We start from the raw sequence: 17,512 nt of genomic DNA, 5'->3' as shown, positions 1-17,512 counted from the left end.
TGGTGGACGTCTGCTGCCGGCAGCTTCAGGAAGTCCCTTCCTGCATGTCGACAGTCGGGTTTAAAAGGCACCAACAGTCAGGAAACAGTGTCTGCTGCAACTGGTTTGTCATTAGACCAGTAAGACTGGCAGAAGGCCGGTCCAGGAGAACCGCCGCGGGGAAGATTAAACAACGGCTCCTCCGGCGACAGTTTCCTAGCTTTTTTACCGATACAGAGCAGCAAATGGCCGCAGCGACGCGGCGCCTCAGCCCAGCTCCTCCTTGCTCTTGCCCTGCTTTCGGGGCATCTTCTTGCTGCTGCTGTCCTCCAGCTCTTTGCTCTTGTAGTAGTGCGGCGCCACCTCCAGCAGCCAGCCACTCTCGATCTCGATCACCTGAGGAAACCGCCAGAAAGTTAGATATGATGCAGGAAAACGTTTGCATCCTCACCGGGCTGCGCTACTTTCACGTCTTCTCTACGGGACGGATCTGGGAACATGGCGTCTCACCCACCTGCCTCATGAACTCCTTGGTGGTGAAGACCAGCTCGTGGTAGATGAGCCAGCGAGGCTGCTCCTCGAACAGAGAGCTGTTAGGGTGGACGTAGACCGTCTGCTGGTGCTTCACCGTCTTGTAGCCGCCTTTGCTGAGTCGTGCCGTGTGGTAGAAGTATCCTGCAGTCACCGCCTGGCGGGAAAAGGAGACGCATGTAGGAAGCGGATCAGTGTCAGGTTTGGAGATGCAGACTGAGGTTCTGCAGCAGTTTGGGTCTGAAGGTTCTGCAGGTTTGTACAGAAATGAAATGGAAAACGGGGATGAATCAACAAAACACGCTGAAGTCTCATCCTGAACACGAAGAAAAGACGGAGAATTCTCCCGAAGAAATAAAAACGCGAGACTCTCATCCTGATGAGGTGGAACGGGAGATTCTCATGGTGATGAGGTGGAACGGGAGATTCTCATGGTGATGAGGTGGAACGGGAGATTCTCATGGTGATGAGGTGGAACGGGAGATTCTCATGGTGATGAGGTGGAACGGGAGATTCTCATGATGTGGTGGAACAGGAGATTCTCATGGTGATGAGGTGGAACGGGAGATTCTCATGGTGATGAGGTGGAACGGGAGATTCTCATGGTGATGAGGTGGAACGGGAGATTCTCATGATGTGGTGGAACGGGAGATTCTCATGGTGATGAGGTGGAACGGGAGATTCTCATGGTGATGAGGTGGAACGGGAGATTCTCATTGTGATGAGGTGGAACGGGAGATTCTCATGGTGATGAGGTGGAACGGGAGATTCTCATCATGATGTGGTGGAATGGGAGATTCTCATGGTGATGAGGTGGAACGGGAGATTCTCATGGTGATGTGGTGGAATGGGAGATTCTCATGGTGATGAGGTGGAACGGGAGATTCTCATGGTGATGAGGTGGAACGGGAGATTCTCATGGTGATGAGGTGGAACGGGAGATTCTCATGATGTGGTGGAACGGGAGATTCTCATGATGTGGTGGAACGGGAGATTCTCATGGTGATGAGGTGGAACGGGAGATTCTCATGGTGATGAGGTGGAACGGGAGATTCTCATCATGATGAGGTGGAACGGGAGATTCTCATGGTGATGAGGTGGAACGAGAGATTCTCATGGTGATGAGGTGGAACGGGAGATTCTCATGGTGATGAGGTGGAACGGGAGATTCTCATCATGATGAGGTGGAACGGGAGATTCTCATCATGATGTGGTGGAATGGGAGATTCTCATGGTGATGAGGTGGAACGGGAGATTCTCATGGTGATGAGGTGGAACGGGAGATTCTCATGGTGATGAGGTGGAACGGGAGATTCTCATGATGTGGTGGAACGGGAGATTCTCATGATGTGGTGGAACGGGAGATTCTCATGGTGATGAGGTGGAACGGGAGATTCTCATGGTGATGAGGTGGAACGGGAGATTCTCATCATGATGAGGTGGAACGGGAGATTCTCATGGTGATGAGGTGGAACGGGAGATTCTCATGGTGATGAGGTGGAACGGGAGATTCTCATCATGATGAGGTGGAACGGGAGATTCTCATGGTGATGAGGTGGAACGGGAGATTCTCATGGGGATGAGGTGGAACGGGAGATTCTCATGGTGATGAGGTGGAACGGGAGATTCTCATCATGATGAGGTGGAACGGGAGATTCTCATGGCGATGAGGTGGAACGGGAGATTCTCATGGTGATGAGGTGGAACGGGAGATTCTCATGATGTGGTGGAACGGGAGATTCTCATGATGAGGTGGAACGGGAGATTCTCATGGTGAGGTGGAACGGGAGATTCTCATGGTGATGAGGTGGAACGGGAGATTCTCATGGCGATGAGGTGGAACGGGAGATTCTCATCATGATGAGATGGAACGGGAGATTCTCATGATGAGGTGGAACGGGAGATTCTCATCATGATGAGATGGAACGGGAGATTCTCATGATGAGGTGGAGTGGGAGATTCTCATGATGAGGTGGAACGGGAGATTCTCATGATGAGGTGGAACGGGAGATTCTCATGATGTGGTGGAACGGGAGATTCTCATGATGTGGTGGAACGGGAGATTCTCATGATGAGGTGGAACGGGAGATTCTCATGGTGATGAGGTGGAACGGGAGATTCTCATGGTGATGAGGTGGAACGGGAGATTCTCATGATGAGGTGGAACGGGAGATTCTCATGGCGATGAGGTGGAACGGGAGATTCTCATCATGATGAGATGGAACGGGAGATTCTCATGATGAGGTGGAACGGGAGATTCTCATGGTGATGAGGTGGAACGGGAGATTCTCATGATGAGGTGGAACGGGAGATTCTCATGGCGATGAGGTGGAACGGGAGATTCTCATGGTGATGAGGTGGAACGGGAGATTCTCATGGTGATGAGGTGGAACGGGAGATTCTCATGGTGATGAGGTGGAACGGGAGATTCTCATCGTGATGTGGTGGAACAGGAGATTCTCATCATGATGAGGTGGAACGGGAGATTCTCATCGTGATGTGGTGGAACGGGAGATTCTCATAGTGATGAGGTGGAACGGGAGATTCTCATGGTGATGAGGTGGAATGGGAGATTCTCATGGCGATGAGGTGGAACGGGAGATTCTCATAGTGATGAGGTGGAACGGGAGATTCTCATAGTGATGAGGTGGAACGGGAGATTCTCATGATGAGGTGGAATGGGAGATTCTCATGGCGATGAGGTGGAACGGGAGATTCTCATGGTGATGAGGTGGAACGGGAGATTCTCATGATGTGGTGGAACGGGAGATTCTCATGATGTGGTGGAACGGGAGATTCTCATGGTGATGAGGTGGAACGGGAGATTCTCATGATGAGGTGGGACGGAGATTCTCATGGCGATGAGGTGGAACGGGAGATTCTCATGATGTGGTGGAACGGGAGATTCTCATGATGAGGTGGAACGGGAGATTCTCATGATGAGGTGGGACGGAGATTCTCATGGTGATGAGGTGGAACGGGAGATTCTCATGATGTGGTGGAACGGGAGATTCTCATGATGAGGTGGAACGGGAGATTCTCATGATGTGGTGGAACGGGAGTTTCTCATGATGTGGTGGAACGGGAGATTCTCATGATGAGGTGGAACGGGAGATTCTCATCATGATGAGGTGGAACGGGAGATTCTCATGATGTGGTGGAACGGGAGATTCTCATGATGTGGTGGAATGGGAGATTCTCATGATGAGGTGGAACGGGAGATTCTCATGATGAGGTGGAACGGGAGATTCTCATGATGAGGTGGAACGGGAGATTCTCATCATGATGAGGTGGAACGGGAGATTCTCATCATGATGAGGTGGAATGGGAGATTCTCATGGTGATGAGGTGGAACAGGAGATTCTCATCATGATGAGGTGGAACGGGAGATTCTCATCATGATGAGGTGGAACGGGAGATTCTCATGGTGATGAGGTGGAACGGGAGATTCTCATGGTGATGAGGTGGAACGGGAGATTCTCATGGTGATGAGGTGGAACGGGAGATTCTCATCGTGATGTGGTGGAACAGGAGATTCTCATCATGATGAGGTGGAACGGGAGATTCTCATGGTGATGAGGTGGAACAGGAGATTCTCATCATGATGAGGTGGAACGGGAGATTCTCATCATGATGAGGTGGAACGGGAGATTCTCATGGTGATGAGGTGGAACGGGAGATTCTCATGGTGATGAGGTGGAACGGGAGATTCTCATGGTGATGAGGTGGAACGGGAGATTCTCATCGTGATGTGGTGGAACAGGAGATTCTCATCATGATGAGGTGGAACGGGAGATTCTCATCATGATGAGATGGAACGGGAGATTCTCATGATGAGGTGGAACGGGAGATTCTCATGGTGATGAGGTGGAACGGGAGATTCTCATGGCGATGAGGTGGAACGGGAGATTCTCATGGCGATGAGGTGGAACGGGAGATTCTCATGGTGATGAGGTGGAACGGGAGATTCTCATGGTGATGAGGTGGAACGGGAGATTCTCATGGTGATGAGGTGGAACGGGAGATTCTCATCGTGATGTGGTGGAACAGGAGATTCTCATCATGATGAGGTGGAACGGGAGATTCTCATCGTGATGTGGTGGAACGGGAGATTCTCATAGTGATGAGGTGGAACGGGAGATTCTCATGGTGATGAGGTGGAATGGGAGATTCTCATGGCGATGAGGTGGAACGGGAGATTCTCATAGTGATGAGGTGGAACGGGAGATTCTCATAGTGATGAGGTGGAACGGGAGATTCTCATGATGAGGTGGAATGGGAGATTCTCATGGCGATGAGGTGGAACGGGAGATTCTCATGGTGATGAGGTGGAACGGGAGATTCTCATGATGTGGTGGAACGGGAGATTCTCATGATGTGGTGGAACGGGAGATTCTCATGGTGATGAGGTGGAACGGGAGATTCTCATGATGAGGTGGGACGGAGATTCTCATGGCGATGAGGTGGAACGGGAGATTCTCATGATGTGGTGGAACGGGAGATTCTCATGATGAGGTGGAACGGGAGATTCTCATGATGAGGTGGGACGGAGATTCTCATGGTGATGAGGTGGAACGGGAGATTCTCATGATGTGGTGGAACGGGAGATTCTCATGATGAGGTGGAACGGGAGATTCTCATGATGTGGTGGAACGGGAGTTTCTCATGATGTGGTGGAACGGGAGATTCTCATGATGAGGTGGAACGGGAGATTCTCATCATGATGAGGTGGAACGGGAGATTCTCATGATGTGGTGGAACGGGAGATTCTCATGATGTGGTGGAATGGGAGATTCTCATGATGAGGTGGAACGGGAGATTCTCATGATGAGGTGGAACGGGAGATTCTCATCATGATGAGGTGGAACGGGAGATTCTCATCATGATGAGGTGGAACGGGAGATTCTCATCATGATGAGGTGGAATGGGAGATTCTCATGGTGATGAGGTGGAACAGGAGATTCTCATCATGATGAGGTGGAACGGGAGATTCTCATCATGATGAGGTGGAACGGGAGATTCTCATGGTGATGAGGTGGAACGGGAGATTCTCATGGTGATGAGGTGGAACGGGAGATTCTCATGGTGATGAGGTGGAACGGGAGATTCTCATGGTGATGTGGTGGAACAGGAGATTCTCATCATGATGAGGTGGAACGGGAGATTCTCATGGTGATGAGGTGGAACAGGAGATTCTCATCATGATGAGGTGGAACGGGAGATTCTCATCATGATGAGGTGGAACGGGAGATTCTCATGGTGATGAGGTGGAACGGGAGATTCTCATGGTGATGAGGTGGAACGGGAGATTCTCATGGTGATGAGGTGGAACGGGAGATTCTCATCGTGATGTGGTGGAACAGGAGATTCTCATCATGATGAGGTGGAACGGGAGATTCTCATCATGATGAGATGGAACGGGAGATTCTCATGATGAGGTGGAACGGGAGATTCTCATGGTGATGAGGTGGAACGGGAGATTCTCATGATGAGGTGGAACGGGAGATTCTCATGGCGATGAGGTGGAACGGGAGATTCTCATGGTGATGAGGTGGAACGGGAGATTCTCATGGTGATGAGGTGGAACGGGAGATTCTCATGGTGATGAGGTGGAACGGGAGATTCTCATCGTGATGTGGTGGAACAGGAGATTCTCATCATGATGAGGTGGAACGGGAGATTCTCATCGTGATGTGGTGGAACGGGAGATTCTCATAGTGATGAGGTGGAACGGGAGATTCTCATGGTGATGAGGTGGAATGGGAGATTCTCATGGCGATGAGGTGGAACGGGAGATTCTCATAGTGATGAGGTGGAACGGGAGATTCTCATAGTGATGAGGTGGAACGGGAGATTCTCATGATGAGGTGGAATGGGAGATTCTCATGGCGATGAGGTGGAACGGGAGATTCTCATGGTGATGAGGTGGAACGGGAGATTCTCATGATGTGGTGGAACGGGAGATTCTCATGATGTGGTGGAACGGGAGATTCTCATGGTGATGAGGTGGAACGGGAGATTCTCATGATGAGGTGGGACGGAGATTCTCATGGCGATGAGGTGGAACGGGAGATTCTCATGATGTGGTGGAACGGGAGATTCTCATGATGAGGTGGAACGGGAGATTCTCATGATGAGGTGGGACGGAGATTCTCATGGTGATGAGGTGGAACGGGAGATTCTCATGATGTGGTGGAACGGGAGATTCTCATGATGAGGTGGAACGGGAGATTCTCATGATGTGGTGGAACGGGAGTTTCTCATGATGTGGTGGAACGGGAGATTCTCATGATGAGGTGGAACGGGAGATTCTCATCATGATGAGGTGGAACGGGAGATTCTCATGATGTGGTGGAACGGGAGATTCTCATGATGTGGTGGAATGGGAGATTCTCATGATGAGGTGGAACGGGAGATTCTCATGATGAGGTGGAACGAGATTCTCATCATGATGAGGTGGAACGGGAGATTCTCATCATGATGAGGTGGAACGGGAGATTCTCATCATGATGAGGTGGAATGGGAGATTCTCATGGTGATGAGGTGGAACAGGAGATTCTCATCATGATGAGGTGGAACGGGAGATTCTCATCATGATGAGGTGGAACGGGAGATTCTCATGGTGATGAGGTGGAACGGGAGATTCTCATGGTGATGAGGTGGAACGGGAGATTCTCATGGTGATGAGGTGGAACGGGAGATTCTCATCGTGATGTGGTGGAACAGGAGATTCTCATCATGATGAGGTGGAACGGGAGATTCTCATGGTGATGAGGTGGAACAGGAGATTCTCATCATGATGAGGTGGAACGGGAGATTCTCATCATGATGAGGTGGAACGGGAGATTCTCATGGTGATGAGGTGGAACGGGAGATTCTCATGGTGATGAGGTGGAACGGGAGATTCTCATGGTGATGAGGTGGAACGGGAGATTCTCATCGTGATGTGGTGGAATAGGAGATTCTCATCATGATGAGGTGGAACGGGAGATTCTCATGGTGATGAGGTGGAACGGGAGATTCTCATGGTGATGAGGTGGAACGGGAGATTCTCATCGTGATGTGGTGGAACAGGAGATTCTCATCATGATGAGGTGGAACGGGAGATTCTCATCGTGATGTGGTGGAACGGGAGATTCTCATGGTGATGAGGTGGAACGGGAGATTCTCATGGTGATGAGGTGGAACGGGAGATTCTCATGGTGATGAGGTGGAACGGGAGATTCTCATGGTGATGAGGTGGAGTGGGAGAGAGTTGTGTTAACCATGCTGTGAAAACGTGATGATGCGAAGGATGAAAAGCTGAAGAAGTCTTGTTATTCTGCGGATAAACGTGTGGAACTGACTGTGAGAGGCTGGAGTGCTGAAGGTAGGATTTATCCTGAATTAGCAAACAAACACCTGAAACATTCACACCTGTTTACGTAAACCAGATGAATAAGGGCGTGTTTCTAAAAGCAAAGTTTAAAAACAGCTCTGACCTCGAATTACAACCATCTGACCCATGACTCACCGCTGAATTTCTCCCTTTTTACAGCCAGTTTTGTTTATGTTCGTACGTAAGTGAGACTTAAAGGAAGGAACATCCAGGACACGAGAAAAGCTGGTTTTTGTTTGTTTGGCTAGAGGATGTTGACAGATGCAAAGTCGGCTTGAGATGATGGAGGTTTGAAAAAACAACGCCCTCAGCTTATCTCAAGCTCCTCCACATCCAGATCCACTGATGGTTAATGATTTCCAGCTTTCTTTTCACATTTTATTTAGTTCCTGTTAAATCAGTTTAAGTGTTCGCCGTACTGATGAAAGCCTTCTGTGGCGTCTCAAATGTCACCACTCAGCTGCCGCTTACAGAGGAAACCGATTCAGAGAAAAGGAGGTTTTTACAGGAAGCTGGTTTCAGTCCTGCCCTCTGCCGAGTCTGAAACGGTGAACATTCAACCTCTGGAGGCCAAATTACAGCAGAAATGACAATGATTCAGTTCCCAGAAAATAATCTGGACCATCTGTGTCCAGCCAAATGAGACTGGAATTAATAATAATAATAATAATAATAATAATAATAAAAATAATAATAATAATAAATGTTGGAAATTAGAAAAAAAAACAAAAACGTAAGAAAATAAAAACATTAATTTAAAAAAATTATTTATATTCAATTTCCAGAAAATAATCTGAACCATCTGTGTCCAGCCAAATGAGACTGGAATTAATAATACTAATAAAATTTGTTTTTTGGGAAATTAGAAAAAAAAAAAGTAGGAAAATACAAAACAAATTTAAATAATTATTTATATTCAGTTCCCAGAAAATAATCTGAACCATCTCTGTCCAGCCAAATGAGACTGAAATTTATAATAAAAAATTAAAAAAAAGGAAAAAAAGAACTTGAAAATGAGAAATAAAAGAAAAACGCAATATAAAATAAAATTGAAATAATTATTTAAAACTACATTAAATATTTAATGCATAGATAGACGTGTTAATGATCAAATTTACAGTAAAAGTTAAATAAAATTAAACAAAAGTAAGAAAAAATACATGCCAAATAGAATTAAAAGAAACATAACTGGAATAAATATTCCAGATGTTCCATTTAAAAAGCAGAAAGCAAATTAAAACAATATTAAATACAAAACACAAATTTAAATAAAAACAAAATATTAACATAAACCTAAACAAAAAATTTCATAAAACAAAATTTAAAAATTTAAATAAAAATTAAATTAAAATGTAATAAAATTAAATACTGACAGTGTTTTCTTTGGGCCGACATATTAAAAAATGAAATAATTGCAGCGTTAAGTTCTTCGAAGGAACGTCAGAAAGTGGAAACTTTATGTGGATCATGAGACGGTTTAAGAGAAGCTTGTTTGGCTAAAAAACGATCGTTTCCGTCGGGTCTGCCAGGAGAAAACAAGAAACTCTGCTTCAGAAGGCGAAACTTTTGTGAGGCAGATTTTATCTGCGCAGCTGCAGCGGAGCAGGACATTCTTCGTTCCCCGTTACGTGAGACAGACACGTTTCAGGAAAAGTCTCCGTCCAGCAGCGTCATGAAGCCAAACTACCTGCGGCGACTCGACCTGCTCCACATCACCTGACGTCATCACCTTCGACATCCCCCTTTGACCCAAAACTGGTCTGGTTCCGGTCCTGATCCTGCTCTTTCCAACGCTGCTCCCAGAGACCGGCGGACGTCAGCAGCCGACAAAACGGGAGGAAGGTAAAACTGCTGCCAGAAGACGCGGAACGAACCCAGCGAAGCAACTTTCACCGATTCAGACGCCAGAAGTCCAGAATGTTCCGGGGCAGCGGAGAGACAACCAAGACCCCAGACTGGTCCACACTGGGTCCAGACTAGTCCACACTGGGTCCAGACTAGTCCACACTGGGTCCAGACTAGTCCAGACTGGTTCCAGACTAGTCCACACTGGGTCCAGACTAGTCCAGACAGGGTCCAGACTGGTCCACACTGGGTCCAGACTAGTCCAGACTGGGTCCAGACTAGTCCAGACTCGTCCAGACTGGGTCCAGGCTAGTCCAGACTGGTTCCAGACTAGGTCCACACTAGTCCAGACTGGGTCCAGGCTAGTCCAGACTGGGTCCAGACTAGTCCAGACTCGTCCAGACTGGGTCCAGGCTAGTCCAGACTAGTCCAGACTAGGTCCAGACTAGTCCACACTGGGTCCAGGCTAGTCCAGACTGGTTCCAGACTAGTCCACACTGGGTCCAGACTAGTCCAGACAGGGTCCAGACTGGTCCACACTGGGTCCAGACTAGTCCAGACTGGGTCCAGACTAGTCCAGACTCGTCCAGACTGGGTCCAGGCTAGTCCAGACTGGTTCCAGACTAGGTCCAGGCTAGTCCAGACTGGTTCCAGACTAGTCCAGACTAGGTCCAGACTAGTCCACACTGGGTCCAGGCTAGTCCAGACTGGTTCCAGACTAGTCCACACTGGGTCCAGACTGGTCCAGGCAGGGTCCAGACTGGTCCACACTGGGTCCAGACTAGTCCAGACTGGGTCCAGACTAGTCCAGACTCGTCCAGACTGGGTCCAGGCTAGTCCAGACTGGTTCCAGACTAGTCCAGTCTGGGTCCAGACTAGTCCAGACTAGGTCCAGGCTAGTCCAGACTAGGTCCAGACTAGTCCAGACTAGGTCCAGACTAGTCCACACTGGGTCCAGGCTAGTCCAGACTGGTTCCAGACTAGACCAGACTAGTCCAGACTAGGTCCAGACTAGTCCAGACTGGGTCCAGACTAGTCCGGATAGGGTCCAGACTAGTCCGGACTGGGTCCAGACTACATCCAAACTAGGTCCAGGCTAGTCCAGACTGGGTCCAGACTAGGTCAAACTAGGTCCAGACTAGTCCAGACTGGTTCCAAACTAGGTCCAAACTAGGTCCAGGCTAGTCCAGACTGGTTCCAGACTAGGTCCAGACTGGGTCCAGACTGGGTCCAGATTGGGTCCAGATTGGGTCCAGACTCGTCCACACTGGGTCCAGACTAGTACAGACTGGTTCCAGACTAGGTCCAGGCTAGTCCAGACTGGGTCCAGACTAGTCCAGACTGGGTCCAGACTAGGTCCAAACGAGATCCAGGCTAGTCCAGATTGGGTCCAGACTAGTCCAGACTGGTTCCAGACTAGGTCCAGGCTAGTCCAGACTGGGTCCAGACTAGGTCAAACTAGGTCCAGACTAGTCCAGACTGGTTCCAAACTAGGTCCAAACTAGGTCCAGGCTAGTCCAGACTGGTTCCAGACTAGGTCCAGACTGGGTCCAGACTGGGTCCAGATTGGGTCCAGATTGGGTCCAGACTCGTCCACACTGGGTCCAGACTAGTACAGACTGGTTCCAGACTAGGTCCAGGCTAGTCCAGACTGGGTCCAGACTAGTCCAGACTGGGTCCAGACTAGGTCCAAACGAGATCCAGGCTAGTCCAGATTGGGTCCAGACTAGTCCAGACTGGTTCCAGACTAGGTCCAGGCTAGTCCAGACTGGGTCCAGGCTAGTCCAGACTGGGTCCAGACTAGTCCAGACTGGGTCCAGGCCAGTCCAGACAAGCTCTAAACTAGTCCAGACTTGCTCCAGTCTAGGTCCAGACTGGGACCAGACTAGGTCCAAACTAATCCAGACTGGGTTCAGGCTAGTCCAGACTGGTTCCCTGCTAGTCCAGACTGGGTCCAGACTCGGCCACACTGGGTCCAGACTAGGCCACACTGGGTCCAGACTCGTCCACACTGGGTCCAGACTAGTCCAGACTGGGTCCAGGTTAGTCCAGACTGGTTCCGGACTAGTCCAGACTGGGTCCAGGCTAGTCCAGACTAGTCCAGGCTAGTCCAGACTGGGTCCAGACTGGTTCCAGACTAGTCCAGATTAGGTCCAAACTAGGTCCAGTCTAGTCCACACTGGGTCCAGAGTAGTCCAGACTGGGTCCAGACTAGTCCAGACTGGTTCCAGACTACGTCCAAACTAGGTCTAGGCTAGTCCAGACTGGTTCAAGACTAGGTCCAAACTAGGTCCAGGCTAGTCCAGACTGGTTCAGACTGGTTCCAGATTAGGTCCAAACTAGGTCCAGGCTAGTCCAGACTTGGTCCAGACTAGTCCAGACTGATTCCAGACTAGTCCAGTCTGGGTCCAGACTAGTCCAGTCTGGGTCCAGACTAGTCCAGACTGGGTCCATACTAGATCCAGAATAGTCCAGACTAGGTCCAGACTAGTCCAGACTGGGTCCAGACTAGTCCAGACTGGGTCCAGACTAGTCCAGACTGGTTCCAGACTACGTCCAAACTAGGTCTAGGCTAGTCCAGACTGGTTCAAGACTAGGTCCAAACTAGGTCCAGGCTAGTCCAGACTGGTTCAGACTGGTTCCAGATTAGGTCCAAACTAGGTCCAGGCTAGTCCAGACTTGGTCCAGACTAGTCCAGACTGATTCCAGACTAGACCAGACTAGTCCAGTCTGGGTCCAGACTAGTCCAGACTGGGTCCATACTAGATCCAGAATAGTCCAGACTAGGTCCAGGCTACGTTCAGACTGGTCCAAAGTAGGTCCAGACTAGATCCAGACTGGGTCCAGAATAGTCCAGACTAGGTCCAGACTAGTTCCAGAATAGGTCCAGGCTACGTCCAGACCAGATCCAGACTGGATCCAAAGTAGGTCCAGAATAGGTCCAGACTGGGTCCAGACTAGATCCAGACTGGGTCCGAAGTAGGTCCAGAATAGGTCCAGACTGGATCCAGACTAGATCCAGACTGGGTCCAAAGTAGGTCCAGAATAGGTCCAGACTGGATCCAGACTAGATCCAGACTGGGTCCAAAGTAGGTCCAGAATAGGTCCAGACTGGGTCCAGACTAGGTCCAGACTAGACTAATAAATCTTTAATGAGTAGATAAATATTTAAACAATGCAACAAAACAAATTAAAAAAAAAACCCTACATAAAATAAATATATTAAAAAAATAAATAAAATAAAACAAAACAAATAAAAACTAAATATAATAAATGAATAACAAAATAAAATAAAATAAAACGGTGGACTGACCTTGCGAATGGGCATGTTGTCTCCCTGACAACTGACCACCTCCACCTCAATGCGATCCATCAGACCCTCCAGCTGGTCCCGGACATCCCGCGCTCTCCTCATGGAACGGAACTGGATGAAGTTCTCGTAGCACCACTGTGTGGAATGGCCGCTTTCCACCCACTGAGGGGAAACAGACACCACCCGACGCCCCACCCATCAGATAAACACTCGCATTCCACACCAACCCCATGACCCAACCCAATGACCAGGCCAACATTACAGGTTTCGTCGATATAAAAAGTAACTTCGAGACATTTGATCCCAAAAGGGAAATGTGGGGGAATAAGTCATGAATATCCACCCAACTCATCAGAAGGACGAATACGACCCGGCGGGGTTTACTACCTGTGTGTAGACGTTCAGCAGCACCAGGTGGTCTCCTCCCGGAACCACAAAGTTCATCCTGGCGTTGTCGGCGTGCACCACCTTGTCTTTGGGCCGGTAGAAGATGGAGTTGTTCACCGACAGCATGGCTGCTATCGTCAACACTTCCTCTGAACATTTGTACCTGCAAACGTGGCCTTAAGTCAGGATGAAGACACAGCAAAAAGCACGAATCTGTTCTGCAGCTGCGGCATTTCAGGCTCGACTCGTCCAGCTGAAATGCCGCAGCCACCGGCGCCAAATGTCGTAAAAATCAAAGTGTTATCAGTTATCATTAAACATCATTATTATTATTGTTAAAAAATAATAATAATAACGATGATTTCCTAATAATTAAATATGAAACTAGAAAAGAACTCGCCAAGCATAATGTTAAAGAATCCTTTAAAAAGTTCCTTGATCCAAACGGTGACCCGGATCAGCACCAAAATCAGCACCAGTTCTTCCTTTTCACATTTCTAACAAGTCCTGAAAATTTCACTAAAACCTGTCCATAACCTTTTGAGTTATCTTCAACACAAACAGATAAACGGTAGGTGAAACATAACTTCCTTAGCGAAGGTAATTCATCATTTTCTCATTTAAATCACGTTGTGGAGCAGGGGGTGGGTCCAAGTCCGGTCCTGGAGATCCACCATCCTGCAGTCTGTATGTAGATGCAACATTTGTCCAACACGTGAATGAAACGAAAGTCTCGTCGCCAGGTGTCGGCAGAGCCGGATGACGTGCAGAGGAGGGAATTCAGCGGTTTGATTCAGGTGTGTTGGACAAGGGTTGGATCTAAACGCTGCAGGATGGGGGATCTCCAGGACCAGACTCGGGGCCCCCCCCTGTTTTAGATGCTTCCTGGACAGATCAGAATAACTGGGAATGTTGGAATAATTACTTTTTCTTTAGATCGGTTTCTATGCAAGCCCTTTCACCAGAAATGAAAATAAAATCCACGTTAAATGGAAAAAACGACGCAAATAAACTCTTCCGTCTGCTTTTTCTAATCATGCTGAATGCATAAATTACAGAAAAAAGTGTCTATTTCAGGGCCCCCCAGCCCCCCCCTCTCGCTGCACCTCTGGAAGTTCATGCCATACAGACAAAGGTGATTATTATGCACGGCATCATATAAGGAGATTTTTAAAAGAAGGACGGAGTAGATTCTGGGTCTGAAGTCATTTTAGGATCCTTCTAGAAAGAAAAGCAGCGAGACGGAGGAGGAGAAGGAATCTAGCAGTTACATAACAGCTTATTTATCCCTGTGACCTGCGGGAGAGTCACTGTCCGGAAGAGATTCTTCATTCTTATGGTTACAACATTCAGTGAAGCATGAGGACAGAAATGATGAAGAAGCTCAAACAGCTGCTTCTACCATCTTTTATTTACACTCCCGGCTTCTTCTTCTTCATTCACACAACAAGCCAAAGACCTCGTCATGTAGAAAGAAAAGCAGAGCGGAGACTCACTGTTCGGAGGCCAGGATCATCTTGCTGAGCATGGGATCCACCGGCAACTCTGCCATCCTGCGACCCAGCTGAGCAGACAGACAGGTCAAAGGTCAGTCAGTAAGATGTCCATAAACACACATTGCTGTCCGGCTAAACCCGGAGCAGAGATGTTGTAAACTGCAATCCTACCAGCAGAACTGTGATCTTTTTGACCAGACTTTCAAGTGTTTACTCTGCTCTTCTGATGGAGGAAGTCTGAGCTGGACGGCAGAAAGCGGCACGGCGGGCTTCAGGCGTGTCGGGAGCAGCACGCACACGCTGGAAAGATGCTTTTCTCTCCGCCGTGAACAGCAGCTGATCTCACAGCTTTTCATACATTAAAAATGTCCCAAAAACAGGATTTTATCATCTAAAAACATCGGCAGAGCTCGCGTATCTGTCTCCTGCAAGCATGGAGGTGCTGATGCCCCCATTCCCAGTACAGCACATTCCCAGTACGGCCCTGCTTGCTGGTCTTCCCAGAGAGTCAGCGGTTCTGACGAGGACGACAAGACGGGTTTAAAACGGCTGCATTGGCTTCCTGTGTGTTTCAGGACTGATTTTAACCTTTTTTTAGTCATTTGTAAATGTCTACACGGTCTTGGGTCTTCTGATTTATCTGTAAGATGTGAACCCAGGTGAACCCCGAGGTCCACTGGTACCAACTGGCCTTTTACTGGTGAGAACCAAACCTTATGGTGAGGCCTGTTTTCATCACTACGTTCCCCCTATGTGGAGCGTCCTGTCGGAGAACCTCAGGGCTGCAGAGGCTGTTGATGTTGTTATAAAGAATCTTTTTAGTTTAGCTTTTAGATGATCTCATCTGGTTTTTAGTCTGTCAGGATTATTTATTATAATTATTATTTTATTGTTATTATTATTGTTATCATTATTATTATTATATTCATCTTTATTCACCGATTTATTTTTACTGTATTTTATTGCCTCATTACTTAAACATGTAATTAGACATTTTAAATAAGTAAAAGAAAAAATATAAAAATATGTATTCAGATATTTTATTCCAACACACAAAGTTTTTATGTTTGTCTTTATTTTGAGGAATTCTTATGTTTACTTTGATCTTTTTGATCCTAAGCTGTTCTTTATTGGTCATAGTTCAGTTAATTCTGGTGTTTTTGTCATGGCGGACCTCCGCGCTGGGGGTCATGCCTACTCAGTCGTTGCCATGGAGATGGCTTTCGACTGGGCAGCCTTCTGGCTGAGGGGGCGGAGGGCTGGACGCTGGTGTGAACAGATCCCAGGATGCGGTTTCCTCCAGATCAACCAGATGTTCATTTATTTCGGTATTTACTTTCAGTGAAGGAAACAGAAGAGTTGTGTTCTGCAACACGAGAGTGGGTGTGTGTGTCTGTGTGTGTATTTGCATTTTTCTGCCGTTTTTAAACACATGTAAAGCACTCTGCGCTGCTTCTGCTGCTATACGAGTAAAATTTGGTTTCATGGCAAAGAGAAACTTTCCTGAACTGCAGAAAGTTAGGCTGCAGTTCAGGAAAGTTTCTCTTTGCCATGAAACCAAATTTTACTCGTATATGAAACGCAGGTTTCCCAGCTCCCCTTGCAGCACAATGCCGGGGTTCCACGCCGCTGGTAGCACACTGCCGGGGTTCCACGCCGCTGGTAGCACACTGCCGGGGTTCCGCGCCGCTTGCAGCACACTGCCGGGGTTCCGCGCCGCTTGCAGCACACTGCCGGGGTTTAGCGCCGCTTGCAGCACACTGCCGGGGTTCCGCGCCGCTTGCAGCACACTGCCGGGGTTTAGCGCCGCTTGCAGCACACTGCCGGGGTTCCGCGCCGCTTGCAGCACACTGCCGGGGTTCCGCGCCGCTGGTAGCACAATGCCGGGGTTCCACGCCGCTTGCAGCACACTGCCGGGGTTTCCCAGCTCCCCTTGCAGCACACTGCCGGGGTTTCCCAGCTCCCCTTGCAGCACACTGCCGGGGTTTCCCAGCTCCCCTTGCAGCACATTGCCGGGGTTCCGCGCGGCTCGCAGCACAATGCCGGGGTTCCGCGCCGCTTGCAGCACACTGCCGGGTTCCGCGCAGCTTGCAGCACACTGCCGGGTTCCGCGCAGCTTGCAGCACACTGCCGGGGTTCCGCGCCGCTCGCAGCACACTGCCGGGTTCCGGCCCGCTCGCAGCACACTGCCGGGGTTCTGCGCCGCTTGCAGCACACTGCCGGGTTCCGCGCAGCTTGCAGCACACTGCCGGGTTCCGCGCAGCTTGCAGCACACTGCCGGGGTTCCGCGCCGCTCGCAGCACACTGCCGGGGTTTATCGCCGCTCGCAGCACACTGCCGGGGTTTATCGCCGCTCGCAGCACACTGCCGGGGTTTATCGCCGCTCGCAGCACACTGCCGGGGCTTATCGCCGCTCGCAGCACACTGCCGGGGTTTATCGCCGCTCGCAGCACACTGCCGGGGTTTATCGCCGCTCGCAGCACACTGCCGGGGTTTATCGCCGCTCGCAGCACACTGCCGGGGTTTATCGCCGCTCGCAGCACACTGCCGGGGCTTATCGCCGCTCGCAGCACACTGCCGGGG

General features: G+C 49.3%; 1 protein-coding gene across 1 annotated transcript in view; it reads right to left on the bottom strand.

The window, feature by feature from the left end:
- Positions 1–17,512, bottom strand: part of dhx16 (DEAH (Asp-Glu-Ala-His) box polypeptide 16) — a 37,809-nt gene continuing 20,297 nt past the window's right edge. The window contains exons 17-21 of the mRNA XM_079240118.1: positions 14,930–14,997; positions 13,434–13,596; positions 13,047–13,208; positions 494–667; positions 1–375 (exon numbers count right to left, since the gene is read on the bottom strand). Of these exons, the coding sequence (XP_079096244.1) occupies positions 247–375; positions 494–667; positions 13,047–13,208; positions 13,434–13,596; positions 14,930–14,997 (696 nt within the window). The 3' untranslated portion in view covers positions 1–246. The remainder of the gene's footprint in view (positions 376–493; positions 668–13,046; positions 13,209–13,433; positions 13,597–14,929; positions 14,998–17,512) is intronic.

Source organism: Telmatherina bonti (assembly GCF_933228915.1).
Source record: "Telmatherina bonti genome assembly, chromosome: 5".
Classification (NCBI taxonomy): Eukaryota; Metazoa; Chordata; class Actinopteri; order Atheriniformes; family Telmatherinidae; genus Telmatherina; species Telmatherina bonti.
Note: the sequence above shows the minus strand (reverse complement) of the source record. Positions and strands in the feature narration are given on the sequence as shown.